The following is a 17,570-nucleotide window of genomic DNA, read 5'->3' as shown; positions in this document are numbered from 1 at the left end:
AGAAAAACTGGCAGAGAGAAGACTTAAAATACCTAACTTCAGAAAAGTTGTTTTAGTTAGAAAATAAGTGAAATTTCCAGTATGAATTATAGAATAAAGGACAGTATTCATCATGCGATCAATCGATGGAGTGTCATTGAAAAGCAGCAGGGCATAGTTGTCTGAAGCTGTGTCGAGTTTTTTTTAGATAATTAATAATACTAAGTTTAATCTGCTCTAATCAGAAATTTTGGAGAGATCAGAAGACAGCATTCTGTGACTTCCCTGCGTGATCTGCCTTCTTCCTGAAAGGTTTATCGTCTATGAAAAGACATGGAAAATTGTGGGGTGATATTATTAGCATGGGCGTAGATATGACGAGAAGTTTGGTTTGAATCAATGATGAATAATGAAAAAAAATGTGGGTGATAAACCTGAGAAACACTATTTAAAACGTTCTATTTGTTAATTTATCTATCTAGGTATTTAGCTATCTATTTGTCTAATTATCTATCTATCTATCTATCTATCTATCTATCTATCTATCTATCTATCTATCTGTTTATCTATTTATCTATTTCTCCTTCTGTCAGTTCGTCTATTTCCTATTTTTTCTGTTCTTCTGTTTCATCCTATATATATCTAATTTCTAATAGTTTCTCAGCTCTTTCTTTTCCCCTGTTGATCTACCTGTTCATGTTTGCCTTGCCTGTTTTCTTTATTCATCTGTATTTCTCCGCGTTTGTCTGACAATCTCTATTTAGCTGCCTGCTTGTCTTTTTTCCATACCCATCTGTCAGTCTGTATATGTCCGTATATCTGTGTATTTGTCTTTCTTTATATTAGTTTGTGTTTATTTGTCTATTAATCTGTCTCATCTATCAGCTCTTAATGCCTTTCTATTCAAGTATCCTAACTGGGTATATGCGTTTGCATTATCTATGTCTACAGTTATTTTGTGTCTGTATATGTTTGTCTGTCTGTTCTTATCAATCTTGTCGTATACCTTCTTGTCTGTCTATCTCTTTCTCAGCCTGTCAGTCTGTCTATCTATCTCTTTCTTTTGCTACATGTGTGCCTATCCAGACGTCACTGTCAATCCTATTCTCAGACTATGTAGTTATTCCCGCTGGCGGGACCCCGCCGGTAATCGTCTCAATCAGTAGGTACCCGCCCGCCGCCCAGTAATCGTCTCAACTTTGATCCCTTCATCACTGAGCGCTGACGAGTAGCAGTTTGTGATGGATACCCGTGATCTATACTTGGGTATATCGGGTAGACCGAGATGGATACCTATAATCGTGATTACCAGAAATCCCGTACTTTGCCTGCCCTAGAATGTACTGTACTTCCCTTGGAAGCTCCCGGCGGGCCGGCAAGGATTCCCCACTCGGCACTCAATAATACTATTCTGTTCCTGATAAGCACACACAGAACTTTACCATATCAACACATATCTTTGATTTGCCCTGTTTACACTAGCAGCCGCAATTGATCACATGCTCTTTTACACTGTAGCTAGTTTTCTATAATACAATAATTTATGTGGTTGTAGGATAACAATAGATACAGCTTATTGCAATTAACATAGCTAAACAAGTATCTGAAGGACAGTTGATCTTTTAAATACTTTTATAATAACTTGTATTGTCTTAAATATTATCCTTATACACTATTTATCTTACCACCGGCTGGCAAACAAAGAATGTGAGGAATTTTCCTCTCCGAAAGAGAGAATCAGTCATTTTTCTGATCAAGGTAATCTCGGTATGTTGTGTAAGTATCTACATACTGTATAAAATGACACAAATATCACGCGTAATTTTCAATGTGGGTTTCATTCGTTAAAACAGAATCCGGCTGCTTTACCTATATCGTCTACAAAGAAACAAATTTCCGCGCCAACCATTGAAACTGAAAACTGTTTTTTGATTGGCTGGTGCGTAGGACCGTTCCCATTCCCTAAGACAACTCACTCCTGGCGGGATTAATTGACAGGCAGTTATTGCGTCCTATCGAGCTCCCAGTATATTCCAAACGACTCATACTCAAGCATTATCTTATCTTCCATCTTCTGGTTATGGTGAAGGTCCAAATAAAGGACGATGTAGGGAGAAAAGGGAGGATTTAAGGGGTGGTCTCTTGGTTCCGTTCCGCAGTGTACCACGTGACGGGTATTGACCAATCAGGGGGCGCGCTTTGTGACCGCCGCCAAGATCATACCGCCGCTCGCCTCGGGAACACTGTGGGGACCAACTCCAATTTCTCCCCCAGGACGGTCTTAAACGCCCCTCCATGACACTCCCAAGTAAATGAATGTATGCGATATACCATCACCGCCCCGCTATTCCAAAATGTAGGCCGCAAGAGGCACACCAAGCGGCCGAAAAGGGAGTGAACAGCTCGCCATTTTAGGAAGCTGCAGTCGGTGGGCTGTTTGTTGTTGTTTTTCTGTGTCCGGTTTTTGGTACTGTGGAGGCGTCTTTTGGGCAACTGAAACTCTTGCCGGATACTGTGACGCCTGTAGCAGGTCAAGATGGCTCAGAACCAGCAGAATATCACCACATTGCTCATTCCTGACCCGAATGGTGAGTGGAAATTTGCCTCCTTTCCCTCCGACTTACAAATTTCACCTTTATTGTATTACCTGACGTATTCCTCAGCTGCCCACTTCACCGTCTGCGTCCTCCAGGCAGGGGCCACCTGGGCAAGGTTGTCAGAGTTTACAGGTTTTTATGCATGACCTTTGGTGCATTTAACTTTTTTTTTATTCGTCATATATTTTCGGCAGTTGCTACGTAGTAAAATTTCGGTGGGATTTTTCTGTATTTTATTTTCATTTTTTCCCAAACTGTTGAATGGGAGTGTGGTGTACTGTATGGTGGTGTGTGATGGTGAGGTGAGTCGGTGATGTCATTGTAAAGGCAGGCAGGCAGACAGGCAGACGTGGCCGTGGAATACGTGAACAGAACCACATCAGGTGTTCATTGTCGTGCTGCATTTCAAAGGTAAATGAAGTTAACATATTTCGCTGTACACTATAGCTTTCCCCACTGTTTTCAAATTGCTTTTGCAACACAAAGGAAGCAGAGTGGGCCTCGTCCTAAAGTGCTGGTCAGGATTGGTTGCTGGTAGCCACTATAAGCATTAGCGAGCAGCACCAAGGCTGTTACAATTTAGAGAGTGGGGGAAAATGCTACTTTGGTTAAAGACACAGTTGGTATGGTTGTGGCTGGCATGCTTATAGTTAGAACTCCTTGCATGCTCATTACCACCAATGTAGTCTCAGGTAAGCAGGATAGATGCCTTATAAGGTGGAGTCTGCCTCATGCACTGCTGCTTCATGTTCCATCATGCTGCAGCAGATTGGTGCAGGCTTCACCATTCACTGCAGTGTGCATTGAAGGAAATAGAGTGGAAAATTGTGGGAGTGATAGTGCATGTTGAATGATTTTGCAGTTTTGACAAGAAATTTAATGTGGCCCTTTTTCTAGGCAAAGGTCCAGTTTAACTCCAGTGCCTTAATTTTCTTTCTTTTTTTTTATTTTCACAAAACCCTTTGTATACATATAATACAATAGTAAAAAGTAGCAGAGGTAAGATAAGGTAAGGTTAAGCATGTGTTTAGGGGTCAGTTTATTAATGAAATCTATACTTACCCCTTAAACCTGTGGTTTACCTTATCTAATCTAGCCTCTGTCACATTTTACTAATGTATTACATGTATACAAAAGGTTTTGTGAAGGTTTGGAAGAAAATGTACGAAAATTAAGGTGTTGGAGTTATGGTGGACCTTTACCTTTCCTGCAATAATTAGTTGATTTTTGTAGAAGTCAGTTTAATTCTGAAATGGTCTGTTGAAAGCTGCTCACCAGGACATATCAATATCTAACTTGCCTATCACATCCTTTACTTTCAGGATATCCTTTGTCACCACACACCTGCCCACCTCTGGCTACCCACTGGTATGCTGTATGAAATCTAACACATTTATTTCCATTCCCCCCACTGTGTTAGCCAATACAGTCTGACGCAAGTAACTTGCAGATATCCAAATATTGCACATGAGGCTAAAGTACTGCAGCCTATCAACTAGTCACTGGAAGTTAAGCTGATCCTTAAGACACACCCTGCCTCCCTTCCTTTCCCCTCATCAGGATAGCTTGTTAGTTCACTGAAGTTCTTGTCACTTCCTCATTTATTTACAGTTAAGTGTTTTCAGTCACCTTCTAAGTTGACCTTGCTCCAAACCAGTCTTGAAAATATCAATAAGTAGATGATAATAATGTCAAAGTGTCAGTTATTCAGTAAGAAAAAATATAAATTAGCAAACCTGTTGTTCAATGGTATAGATTCATTGATATGAATGTCAAGAAGCACCACCATTTCAGTGTAACATCTGCCTCCTGTTTCTTAATTTATCTCTGCAATTTTTGTAAGGAATGATAAGAACAAATTATTCTCTCTCTCTCTCTCTCTCTCTCTCTCTCTCTCTCTCTCTCTCTCTCTCTCTCTCTCTCTCTCTCTCTCTATATATATATATATATATATATATATATATATATATATATATATATATTTATTGCAAAACCATCTTGGGGCAAATCTATTTGATAAGGTGATGAAAATAAGTACTTAAATAAATTAACAGAGAGAGTTATAAGACCCTTATGCATGGACCTATCAGCTGCTGCCCCACTGGAAATAGGAGGTGGAGGCCCTACATTCCACATCAGCTTAGCCTCTGGCAGATATAGTCTTGCAGTTTCTATCCTAAATCAAGCTAGGTAATATTTACATTTCACCATGACCAAACACCCTCTTACCCATAGCTTACCTTGAGTTCTTTGAAGAGGGAGTGTCAAAACAGTGATGACATGATTTAGCTTTATCCTTTCAAAATCCTTCAGCAGTCTACTTTTTAGGAATGGTAGTTATTGGGGTTTTACCACACGTGTGTGTCTTTATAGCTTCATAACTCTATGTCAGTCTTCCATTGTTGTTTCTATTCATATGATTAATGAGTGAAGTCATTATTTGTGTCATACTGTGGCTCATTTGAATGTGAGTATACATTATCTCTCTCTCTCTCTCTCTCTCTCTCTCTCTCTCTCTCTCTCTCTCTCTCTCTCTCTCTCTCTCTCTCTCTCTCTCTCTCTCTCTCTCTCTCTCTCTCTCTCTCTCTCTCTCTCTCTCTCTCTCTCTCTCTCTCTCTCTCTCTCTCTCTCTCTCTGAGTCTACTATAATTAGTAGAATAGGGCCTTTAGACATGAGGTGGAAGGTGTAATCTGTAGAGAATTTTGAGTGATTGGTAACATCTGATGTAGCATTGATTCATCTGGTGGTGCTACAGTAATGGGATCTTGGTGAATTTTGAGATATTTAGCAGCTGGCTGGCAAACTTAACTTTGCTAAGAAATAATATATTCAGTTCAGGTCACCAAACTTGGTGTCGTTTCATAAATTCCAGGAATTTGTAAATGTAAGATCTAATGGATAAGAATTTTGGGAAATGAATGGGTACTGTCTTGATTTAGTCTATATGTATATTTATTCAGAAAGTGCATCAGTAGTTTGATTATTTTGTGCTTATGTTAACTCACAACATACTTATTTTTTGAGTATCAGATCATGCATATAGTTAGTGAAAATTATAGTTTTTCACTTTAAAAGTTTAAGGAATCTATAATGGTGAGGAAAAATATTTAATGTTTATTGTTTTACAGGAGGACAGCCACAGATGATCAAGTTAATGGGTAACAAGGGTGGGCACTTGCCTGTCCAGCTGGCTGGAGGGGGTGCTAGTGGTTCTGGAACCAATGTCAAGGCTACATTTGTCAAAACTTCAGGTGACCAGGTAATGTTGCCACTAGGAAATTTTAGAACTTGTCTCACATAAGATGTGTTTACACCATTTTGTTGAATTTAATTTTAAACAAGAATAAGTAATGAATTTTCACTGTGTGATTGGAGGAAGGTCACTATGAGGTTATGTTATAGGAAGCAAGAGTTTCCTGAGTGCTAAGTTTGCTAGAGAAGGCCATAGTACTGTGCTCTTTTTAGCCTCTCAGACTGTAAGGCTGCAAGAATGAATTCATAAGCGACTCAGTGATTTATTATACATTCATCTTAACATTCTTGCATGAACTGCATCTCAGCTCATTCACCACTCAAGGCCTACATCAGGAAGTTCACAGAGGGAAGGCACCAAACACCTGACTTCTGATCTCTCAAAAATTTCTGATTAGGACACAGCAAATTTATTATTGTTCAATGCATTAAAGGACTCAATTCCTCCATCTATCAGCTTGACACAACCTTCCAGACAACTATTCCCTCTTCTTTAGTGACTCAATTCCTTTACTTATGTTCTTAAATGGAAACTTCACATTTTATCTCTTGGTAAAACAGCTTTTATGAAGTTAGACATTCTGAGTTGTCTTGCAGTTTATCTCAGTGTCTTTATGCATCTGTGAACATTGGAAAAAAAACAATATATATATATATATATATATATATATATATATATATATATATATATATATATATATATATAATTTTTTTTTTCCCACTTATATATTCTGTAAAATTTGTTCATCTAGCTATTGTATTTATTCATACATAACTTTTTTTTTTTTTCAGAACCAGACTGTACTGCAGACCAGCAAATTACCTAGTGGTCAGATTATTGCCATACCAACAAAGCAAGGCCAGCTCAGTACCCAGAATATGCGTAAGTGTGTTGGAAAACAAGTAATCACATTACATGTAGCAACTGATTGCTTTTTTTTGAAGTCGTACAAGAAGTTATAATTGCTTCTTTAAAATCTTTTATGTTATGTTATGTTTATGTTCTTTAAAATCTTACAAAAAGTTACAAAGTGTTGTCTTCCATGTCACTTGTGGCTTTAAGAAGTCTACACTTCCCTTTGAATGAATAGATATTGCTTAGTTTTAAACATTTTAGTTATCTAAACCCTTGTCTTATAACACTGGCTTCTGGTCAGAGGGAGATATTACTTAATGTTTAATTGGCCACATGTGAAACTGGGTAGCAGCTAATTATAAACATAGCAGACTGCTGTTTAATAAAATGGACATCACCATGCTCAGTTAAGTTGAACTGTGAGAAGACATAGATTTGGACAGTTTGAGAAAGGGCATAAGTATAGTTTTATTTTGTTTTATTTATTGTATTTATTTTATTTATTTATTTATTTATTTATTTATTTATTTATTTATTTATTTATTTTATGGCAGGATTACCATGTCTATTTGAAAAGAAATCTTGCCTGTGATTCTTCAATTGAGTGTACTTCTCTCTGTGGCAAACAGCCTTAAGGTTGTTAAGGGGAAAATGTACTTTATTCCATGATCATATTTTGAATATTTTGTTGATAATTTCTTGTTTCAGGTGGAAATCAAGTAGTGTTACCAGTCAGCAGCACACAACTCAAGTCACCATTAAGAACTTTGGACCAACAACATCCAGTAGTTGCCAGTAGATCATCTCTCACTACCTCTCCAGTTGTCATTCGTACACAGACAGGTTCCCTTACTTCCACTCCTGTAGTAAGTATTTCTAATAGAATACTCATCAATTTGGTTATCATAATCATTGACATTACTTTGAAAGATGAGGTGCATCTGTGTTTGTCATGTAGTAGCAGCTTGGAAAGGTTAGGATTGTATGTTAAGCCTTTTGCCTTTCAGGTTTTTCAGGACATGATCACATGTCTTGTATACATTACTGTATTCAACTGTTCTCTTGGTTCATAGCTGATGCTTAAAGCTCTTTTCCACATACTCTAAATTAATCTAGACCCTGACAATACATGACTGCTACAAGAAAGTTTTCATTCTTATAGATTGTTTTGTAACATTACTCTTCAATAAGTATATAGCTCAAGATAAAATGCACTTGTGTGAAAAAAAAATCTTACTCATGATAGATATGTTTAACAGGTGTGATAGCTTAGGTTATTTGATAAGGTCATAGAAATGGTATAATTTCATACTTTGAAGGCAATAAGTAGTTGATCACAGTAAACAGTCTTGGCTCTTTTTATACATTAGATGTGTGTTGATGTGGTCATAGTTTTGATTACTCTTGTGTCATGAGTGAAGTAATACTTTTGTACTAATTATTCTTTTTAATAGACTTTACAGACACAGCAGGTGGGGCAGCCTCAGGTTAGGCATCATCAAGCTCAGCAGACACAGCAGCAACAGTCACATCAACAGCATCAGCAGCAGAATACCAGCCAAGTCATAAACAGCACACCTCCCAAGAGTCTCATCACAACGCCAATCTTAGATCACAGTGGTGCTCGGAAACGACACGACTTCGACTTCGATTATGGAGTTGAAAAGTATGCTAATTACTTCCTTTCACTTTTGGATGAAAAGAAACATCTCTAGTAAAGAGGGATTGAGTATGTGATTTTATAGGCTATCATTATCAGTCATAAAGATTCCACTGCTGAACAAAGGTCTCTAATAAGTCTCAGTATCACTTACGTCACTTCAGAATTTGAAGCAGGTTACAGAACTATTGAATTGAAAAGCAAATTTCATGAAGATAGTTTCTTGGTTATGCTGAAGAATTTTGATATGGCATTGAGTGATAGATGAGTGAGGGGATTTGCATTTATTCATATGTTATCAATTTATTTATCTTGTTTATCCATCAAGATCTGAAGTAAATAATTTCTAGTCCCATAATAAGTATACACACACACACACACACACACACACACACACACACACACACACACACACACACACACACACACACACACACACACACACACGAGGAAGACAAGACAAGGTCACAACTTCTCAGGTTATATCTCATTCCTAACTAGCTGAGCATGGATGAATGGAAATAACACCTGCCTAGTACTGATATTTCTGGCTCAAATGTGCACACACATGTTATTATAAAAGTATTGTGATGTGGATGTGTATGTTTGTGAATGAGAATGTGCAATAAGGTATGTAACTCTTGTTTTACTCAGTTCATCTTTTGCAGCAAACGAAGGAAGAGTGAGAAGGGAGGTAAAGGCCTACGTCACTTTTCCATGAAGGTTTGTGAGAAAGTTAAAGCTAAAGGCACGACTTCCTACAATGAAGTTGCAGATGAGTTGGTGTCAGAGTTCACGGATCCCACGCGCTGTGCTTCACCGTCTGATGGTGCTAACGTAAGTCACCCATGTGTATACCTAACTATTTCATGGTAATGTTTTTACATCTGCACTATACATATTAGGCTGACTCTTTATTTATTTATTTATTCTTGAAGCATTTCAAGTACAGTTTTAAGTAGCTTAGAGAGTAAATACAATTGGTGATAAGTTTTCATTACCTGATTGAAAGTTACATGAAATTATTGAAGATTCCTGTACTTGTATAATTTGAGGTTCCATAAAAATGTGTATTTTTCTTTTTATTCTAATTAATGTATTTGAATCGTAATGTTAACAATGTACTTTTTCATAATTTGAACAAGGTATTAATATATTGATTTATTTCAGTATGACCAGAAGAACATTCGGCGGCGAGTTTATGATGCTTTGAATGTTTTGATGGCCATGAACATTATCAGCAAAGAAAAGAAAGAGATAAGATGGTTAGGATTGCCCACAAATTCAGCTCAAGAATGTCGGAAACTGGAACAGGAAAGATATAAAAGAGTAGAACGAATAAAACTCAAAACACAACAGCTTCAAGATCTCATAATACAAGTAAGGCATTTGTTTGTACTAGCACTTATCATTACATGCCAGTGGAACTTTCTCTGTAAAGGATCTCTCCACTAGATAGGAACTCCTGATTACTTGTTTCACTATTCCTGCTTCCTCCACTGGATAAATAAAAATAGATAAGCTTAAGTAAACTAAATAAATTGGTTCTGTGTCTTGAGGTCAAGTAAAAATCTGAATTAGTGAATGCTGGATGTAGAAAGTGGTGCTGTCTTTAGATGCTACTATAGTGGTGGTTATTTTAGAGGAAAGATGTTAAAGAAATGTTAATTACAATGTGTTAGGCTGTACTATTTCTGTTGTTGAAGGACAGACATAAGCTATGATTTTAGTTTGATGGATACTTGTTTTCCAACAATTGTATATTTCTTCCCTGACGAAACAAAAACTTTCTCTCCATTCAGCAAATTGCCTTCAAAAACCTGGTTGAACGAAATCGAACTGAAGAACGGATACAGGGAGCACCTTCGCCAAACTCAGCCATCCAGTTACCATTTATCATCGTTAACACTAACAAGAAAACCGTTATTGAGTGTTCTATTTCCAATGACAAGTAAGTTGCGTGATCAAGTTATTTATATTCTGTTGTTAAAAAAAATGTCAGAACTAATACTGTATTTAGCGTGTTAGTTTGTGGTGAATGTAGTTGGTAAGTTGAAGGTGAAATTCTTTTTAGGTGTTTATTTTTTATTTTTTTTATTTTTGAAGTTCAAGAATAAGTAAGTAACTGCTAAGGAATTATAATGATGCAGTTTGATAAGATAAGGTTGGTAATTCTGTCCTTTGTGTGTGTGGGTGTGGATGTGTGTGGATGTTGATTTACCTATTTGTATTTTACCTTTTTGTGCTTGTACAAAATTAGTTTATCTCATGACATCACATTTTTATATCTGATTGTCACTTCCTGTAAGTGTGTGTAAATTGGTTGCACTGTGTGTGTGTGTGTGTGTGTGTGTGTGTGTGTGTGTGTGTGTGTGTGTGTGTGTGTGTGTGAAAAATTATGCCTCTTCAGGTCTGAAGTGGATACTAGCATGGTGGCCACTGATGCTAAATTCAGCATATCTTTTATTCTTCTATAGAATGTAAAGGAATAGGTTAAGTGTGGATTATTAAGTTAGGAGTGTCAAAGGGCAAGATGCTTACCAAACAGAAGATAAGTCCATTATTGTAAGGCTTTTTTTCTGCAGTTACTATATTCATCAAACTTTTTCACCTCTGACTGCCTCTAATGAATACTTGCACAGCTACCTGCCTCATCTTGTTTTTTCTCCAAAGTTTAAGTTTCAAGTTTGTACTTGTTTCTATGCACTCTTGTTTTTATTTATTTTTACTATCCAACAGACTTTCTTCTCAAACTGTAGTTGATGCATATGTTTTCTTTCTGACTACTTTTTAAATTTATTGCATCACACACTCCCTCTGCAGGAATGTCACCAATTAGCCTTCATGTGGTTATCAGATTCCAGTGCTTTGTATGAATGCCAGGTGATGCACTTCCATTAGGGTTCTCTCTCTCTCTCTCTCTCTCTCTCTCTCTCTCTCTCTCTCTCTCTCTCTCTCTCTCTCTCTCTCAGGGAATGTATTGATGATAATTTAATGATTTGTTCATATAACAGGCAAGAACAATTTCTACTTTTGTTTCCAGGATTGTTTCAGTTGTGGAGTTGTTAATGTGAGATAGGGAAAATATATTTATAGGATATAAAAAATATTTTGTAGCATTAACAAACTTGCCTATTTGTCCTTACAGAACTGAATATCTTTTCGACTTCGAAGATAGATTTGAAATCCATGATGACATTGAAGTTTTGAAACGAATGGGCATGGCTTTAGGTTAGTTGGTATTTTTATTTAGATAGAAATTATATGATATTTTGTTTGGATCTTGCATTTTCTTTGAAATGATTTAGCATAATAGAAGACCTAATATATTGTAATAGCGTAGTTTTGCAGATATTTGTCTGTTATTAGCATTGACAAAATATATTCAGTGTTTCTCATATTCCCTCAGGTCTCGACAAAGCTCAGTGCTCAGAAGTGGACCTAGAGAGAGCAAAGGCATTGGTACCGAAGGCTTTGGAAAGCTACGTAATAGGTAATTTATCCACTATAGTGTGCAATATTTACAGTATGATTATTCCAGTCCTGGTTTTGCAATGCAGTGTGGAAAGATGTAGTACTTGTAGTCATGTATGGTATATTTCTATTAGTTATGCACTACAAGACTGAAAAGTGTGAACTAGCAATTTGTGCCATTACTTACTTCATGTAGGAATCAAATGAGAAGCAAAACGAGGAGGGCAATTTGTTTTTGAGAAACTATAATTGAGCAGAGTAGGATGAGTTGTAATGGTTCAGGGATGCAGAGAAATTGAAGAGCTACTGATGAGGTAACGATCTTTCGACGAAGGTAAGGGAAAGACCAGGAATGTGGTGGATGGACAGTCAAAAGCAATATGGATGCTAGAGGGACATTTGTAGGGAAAGAAAGAAAAAAAAAAATTGTGAATACACTTAACCCTCGGCTATTGCGCCCAATTGGGGCCAAAATAGCCACGCTATAGCCGAAAACGCGATAGCCGAATTGATCTTGGCGGTAAGGCGGCTTTGGTCAGTGAGTGCTCAGATATTCCATGATGTCATGGCTGGGCGTGCGATAGCAGGCAACTGAAGTCGCGATAATTAAATTTTAGCAGCTTTTCATGGGTGCGTGATAGCAATAAAACGTGATAGCCGAGGGTTGACTGTACATGAATGGTGACATGACATCGTGTTTCTTTGGGAAGGTCATTTGCATCTGGTCTAATCAGGGACAGGTGTGAAGTAGGAGACATGTATTATGTTGCAGCAGGGATCCAGCTGTGTTGTTTAGGCTTTAGCAGCTGACCCTTGCACGATTTGAACTGTGAAGAATTAATGATGTGAAGGAATACTGATGTAAATAAAAGTGATGGGAAATGTGAGTATATGCTTGGGAGGAATTGCCTGAGTGATGTATCTTCCTTATCAGGTGATGTGATTCTGGTATATAGATCAAGATTGTCTCTTTAATAGGTAATCTGTGTTATACTCGTATGTTCTACTCATGGCCAGTCATTCCATGTCATTCCTTTAATTATTCAATGATCACTAACACCTTTAATAGTTCAGTAATATTAGTATATTTGCTATTCATTATTGTTGTTATCCGTTTTATTATTTACTTATGTATTATCTATTCACTTATTCATTTATTCATTTGTTTATTTTTTAAAAGTCTTATCTTGACAAAAGCATTGTACCAATTCCAGGAATAAAGATATGCACAATAATGTTCAGCATACACAAGAAAGTTCAATAAAGATACAGAACTGAGCACATACAAATACAAATTTCTTGAAGTATGCATAGATGTGTCTGCATATAGTGAACAGTTGTGCCTGGGTGTGGAATATTCTATGCTTTCATAAGTAATGGAAACCAGTAAAGATTGATGCCACTGTTATTTATACAAGTATCTACAAGTGCACTTTTGATAATGTTTAATGATATTCTCAACAGATTTAGCGGAGGGTAACCATGAACCGAAGCTCAATCTGCGAGAAGATTTTACTGTGCTGGGCTCAGAGGGCTTTGCAGAAGAGGACCTAGAAGTGGGTGCCATGACACGGACAGGTACTACAAGTTCTAGTAACACACTTGGAGCCATATCCCGCCACTCCTCACTCATCTCCCTCCAGAATGAACATCGAGGAGACTCTGCTTCGCCGTCTTCCTTTGGTGATGAGGAAGATGAAGACATGTTGGATGACTCTGATGTGGACATTAGTTAGTGATGCAAATGGCTTAGGAGAGGTGACTTTATGTTGGCAAACCTGTGAAACATGAGGAAGGATTTTTATTTTGAGTATTGTGAAGCATGGTGTTGCAGTGTTGTTTGGAGGTTGATAGTGTAAGAAAATTTGTGGAGTGTATGGTGTTGGAGCAGTCATGTAGCATGCATCTTATGGCCTGTGAAAAGTTAGCACAGGTTAACTGGTGATAAGTGTACATCCAGTGATTGATAAAAGGAATTATCTGAAGCTTCTTTTATTAAACTGGAAGGGAAGTGGGATGTGGTTGAAGCTGGAAAGTTTTCATACAAATTACTCGAGCATTTTTAAGCGTGGAAAGTGATATCAGTGTGGAGTACAAGTAAGGAGTTGGCCCTTGAATGTTAATATTGAAAAGATAGAAGTGCTTTATTTTCCTGAAAGTAAACACATTGGGAAAGAGAAGAAATGGGAGTATACTAAGTGGGATTTGTAATACTTGTATATGAGGGAGGGCCATTTCAGCCTTGGGATTTAGTACAAAGTAAAGTACAATTTGTACTATTGCATCTCTAGTGGCATAGGCATTTCTTTGACTGGACTGTTTATATGCAATCTTTATTTGAAATGTCACTTCTTTTATATCCAGAATTATTTATGAGTTTTACAGATCTTTCTGCTGTGGGAGACTGGCAAGACTTGAATTTATTGTGAAGTACTGTACTAAAACTTTTATGAATTTTTCTGAAATTTATTGAATTAATGTATGTATACATACTCAATTAAGTTTTGACCATGCTCTCGAAGTGGAAAGGCTTGAATCACAAATGATAAGATTTTTTCCAGTGATAAGGTAAATGTCCTTGCCTGCCAGCTTATTGGTGGAATACATTATATGCCATTTAGGGATATATAGGTATGTTTGCATCACCAATAATGTCATTTCACATCTTACAAAGTGAGTTTATTTTTTATGAGAAATATATGTGCAACAGAAGCTTATAACCTAGTGTGAAAAATGTGTACATAAGACTGCTCATACAGCCGTAATTAATGCTAAAACTGTCTTCACATATGCATGTAAGTGGCAAGGGTAGATGGTCCTTGTTAATCAGTATGTATGCTATTGTGTGTATTATTAACTTCTAATTCTGGAACTGCTAAAACCTAGTAAATGAGGATCTTCAACCCTACCCTTGTCACAGGCACCCCACCCCACCACTTTTTTGTGATTTCATTAAACCACATAATGGTCTCAATACAATCATTACAAAATTGTGAATAGTACAAATTGTTTAGATTGAGGTGTTGATATTCCTCTCATTCCCAGATAAACTTAGAGGGAAATGATGCCTGCCTACCACAGTAGAGTGAGTGTGGAATGAGTCTGTCTTAACAGTTATTGGTTGCCTGATTAATATTGTTACATTGTACTCATTCTTATTGATAGCCTGTGGCATGACAATGAAAATAGAAATGAAGGGGCATTTAATGTTTATAGGTAAAGTTGTTGTCTTAGGTAGTAATGCAAAGTAATTTCTTGTTCTATGCATACCCCATAATGTTGATTTATATTACGGACTAATAATTTTGAAAATTTTTATTTAATATACCATGTATCAAATCAAATTGAGAAATTTGGGGCAAAGGAAAAAGATTATTGATGAAATTGAGAGTTAAAGATTAATTACTATATATTTTTTATATCAGCCTTTACCAAGAAATGTTAGCTACAATTTAAAACCAAAGTTATGAATGGAAACGTTCAGTGTTAAAGGATGGAAGCATGTTTATGAATTACATTTCAGTATAAAATACAGAACTACAAATTCAATGGATTAAAGTTTCTTATTCTCCATCTGAATGAGATAAACCTGTCCGGTGTAGATGAATATGAATAAAGACATGAACACTGATTTCTGCCAATCTTCAAAAATTCAAGATGGAAGGAAATAAATGTGTGGAAATGGTGAGAGTGCTATGTAGACATTAGTTTCTGCACTGAGGGGTCCCTGTTCTTTTGTCTTCACACAGACCTTAAGGATCACATTGTAAAATGTTGGAATAGATTTTTTTGAGTAATTTGCAGTTTATTTTTGAACCAATTTATGCTAAGAGCAAGTTAAGTAGAAATTACCTTGAATTAATTTTATGAATAAGTGTGAAGCTGTTTTTTTCCTTATTTTTCTCTGCCTTACATTTGTTAAGCATTGGCTGTTTTTCTTTGTTAATTAGATACCACCTTGCATGCATGGGAAGGTCCAAGAGAACAATGTATAACAACTGTATTACTTACACACTGGAAATTCCTTTTTCTGCTCTAAAATCTTGCACTTTTTAGCAGTGTAAAGCAATTTCCGGAGTCCCTACCTTAGCAGATCCTCCTAACCCCTCACTCCCCTTGCTCTCTCTCTCTCTCTCTCTCTCTCTCTCTCTCAAAAAAAAAAAAAAAAATACAATGTGAGGGGTTAACAGTGTAACTAAGTGGGGAAGCTAAGATGTTAATATGATTTTACATTATTTGATAATATGTTAACTTTATCAGCTATCTCTGTGTGTGTGGGACAGTGATGACATGGAAGCCTGTCCCAATCAGAAAATTTTAGAAATCAGAAGTTATGCGTTTTATGTCTTCCTGCTCGTTTAGGTACTTCCCGAAGGGTTGGTCATCATCAGCACAAGTATTTACTTCTTTTCTTTCATTCATCCGATGTTCATTGTTTGCATTTCATTATACAAAGGGTGATAAAATATAAAACCATATATATTGTGATAGCACAAGGGTAAATCCAAACAATGGCTTACATTTCTTCAAAGTACTCCTGTCTTTTATGGAGAGTTTCATCCTCCTTCGCCACTTCCTGAAGCAGTCACGTATGGTATTCATGAGCCTGGTACAGGTCTTGGATGCGATGAAACTGTTTCCTTGCGATCGCATCCTCGGTCTTTGGAAACAACAAAAAAATCACAAAGCGAGTTGAAATCGATAGGGTGCATGAGGGAGAATCGTGATCCCCTGCTTACTGCTGCTCCAGGCAGGAACTGCAGTGAGCGAGCTTGTGTGAGCAGTATTGTCATGGTGCAGCAAAAGATATTATCGGTACCGGGTTAGTGCGGACCTTTGGTCTGATGTTCCATGACACGAGAAAAGACCTGGGCAGTGTGATACTGGGCTGTGATAGGTTGTTGAGGTATCATCCACACACACTGGCCCTTGAGAACTAACGATGGTGAAAAGGCACTTCCAGCTGTGAAAGCCGAATTTCTTCAAAACCCGAGGTTAAGTCTTCATCACTCAGTCACACCATGCTGGAATGCTTAGCTCTGGTGGTGAAAAAAGAAATACAGCACTGATCACCGGTAACATCAGAACAATATCCGAGCACCTTTCTCGACCATTTGACTCAAATTCAATCAGCAGAGACGTCAAAACCGCACCGGTTCTCTCTTCTGCTCTTGCGTTAGCAAATTGGATATCCATCGAGCACACTTCTTCCTCAGCACGATGTCATGTGCACTCCTATTACTGACACCAAGCTCCAAGGATTAAAAATAGGAGTGTAGCAGCTGGATCTTTGTCAGTGATGATCCACGTAGGGACTATTGTTGCTTCATGAGTCATGGATCATTGGATATACTCCAGAGTGATGGTCATCTTCCAGTTGAGTTTTTCCAGCTGCGACACCTCGAATCCAGTGAGAAACAATTTCCAATGATGGAGTAGACTTGGGAATAACCTGCAATAATCCCCCCTCCCCTCTCTCTCAAGTTTGCAGCTAGCTACCGTAACTGGAACCTCGAGAGATACGTGTCTATGGTCACTGGTCAAAGGATGACACCGACACTGTGGACGTAATATCGCACAGCATAACGAGAAAATGTAACTTAGCCACAAGAAAATATAAGTTTAAATGATTTGCAATAGACAACACTTAATTGTTCCCCTCTCTCCTTTTTTTCTTAAAAGCCACTAGGTTTCTTTCTATCTGTTACAAGTCCGCCTGTATATGTGTGTAGTATTTTACAGAATAAGAAA

At 37.3% G+C, this 17,570-nt stretch overlaps 1 protein-coding gene across 4 annotated transcripts; it reads left to right on the top strand.

Annotated features, from left to right (window-relative positions):
- Positions 1-2,016: 2,016 nt before the first annotated feature.
- On the top strand, positions 2,017-15,616 carry LOC123516642 (transcription factor Dp-1-like). Of its 4 annotated transcripts, XM_045276239.1 has the most exons (12): positions 2,017-2,567; positions 3,899-3,944; positions 5,706-5,836; positions 6,622-6,712; positions 7,394-7,551; positions 8,140-8,351; positions 9,014-9,182; positions 9,516-9,725; positions 10,148-10,296; positions 11,494-11,576; positions 11,755-11,838; positions 13,284-15,616. In XM_045276239.1, the coding sequence occupies exons 1-12, from the start codon at positions 2,565-2,567 to the stop codon at positions 13,553-13,555; spliced, it is 1,608 nt and encodes a 535-aa protein (XP_045132174.1). In that variant the 5' UTR covers positions 2,017-2,564; the 3' UTR covers positions 13,556-15,616. The 4 variants fall into 4 exon arrangements, with proteins under 4 accessions (XP_045132174.1, XP_045132176.1, XP_045132173.1 ...); XM_045276238.1 differs by lacking the exon at positions 3,899-3,944 and having other exon boundaries at positions 2,026-2,567; XM_045276240.1 differs by lacking the exons at positions 2,017-2,567; positions 3,899-3,944 and adding an exon at positions 2,858-2,987.
- The last annotated feature ends 1,954 nt before the right edge of the window (positions 15,617-17,570 follow it).

This window comes from Portunus trituberculatus, chromosome 41 (assembly GCF_017591435.1).
Source record: "Portunus trituberculatus isolate SZX2019 chromosome 41, ASM1759143v1, whole genome shotgun sequence".
In the NCBI taxonomy this organism is placed as follows: domain Eukaryota; kingdom Metazoa; phylum Arthropoda; class Malacostraca; order Decapoda; family Portunidae; genus Portunus; species Portunus trituberculatus.
This window is presented reverse-complemented; position numbering and strand designations above follow the sequence as displayed.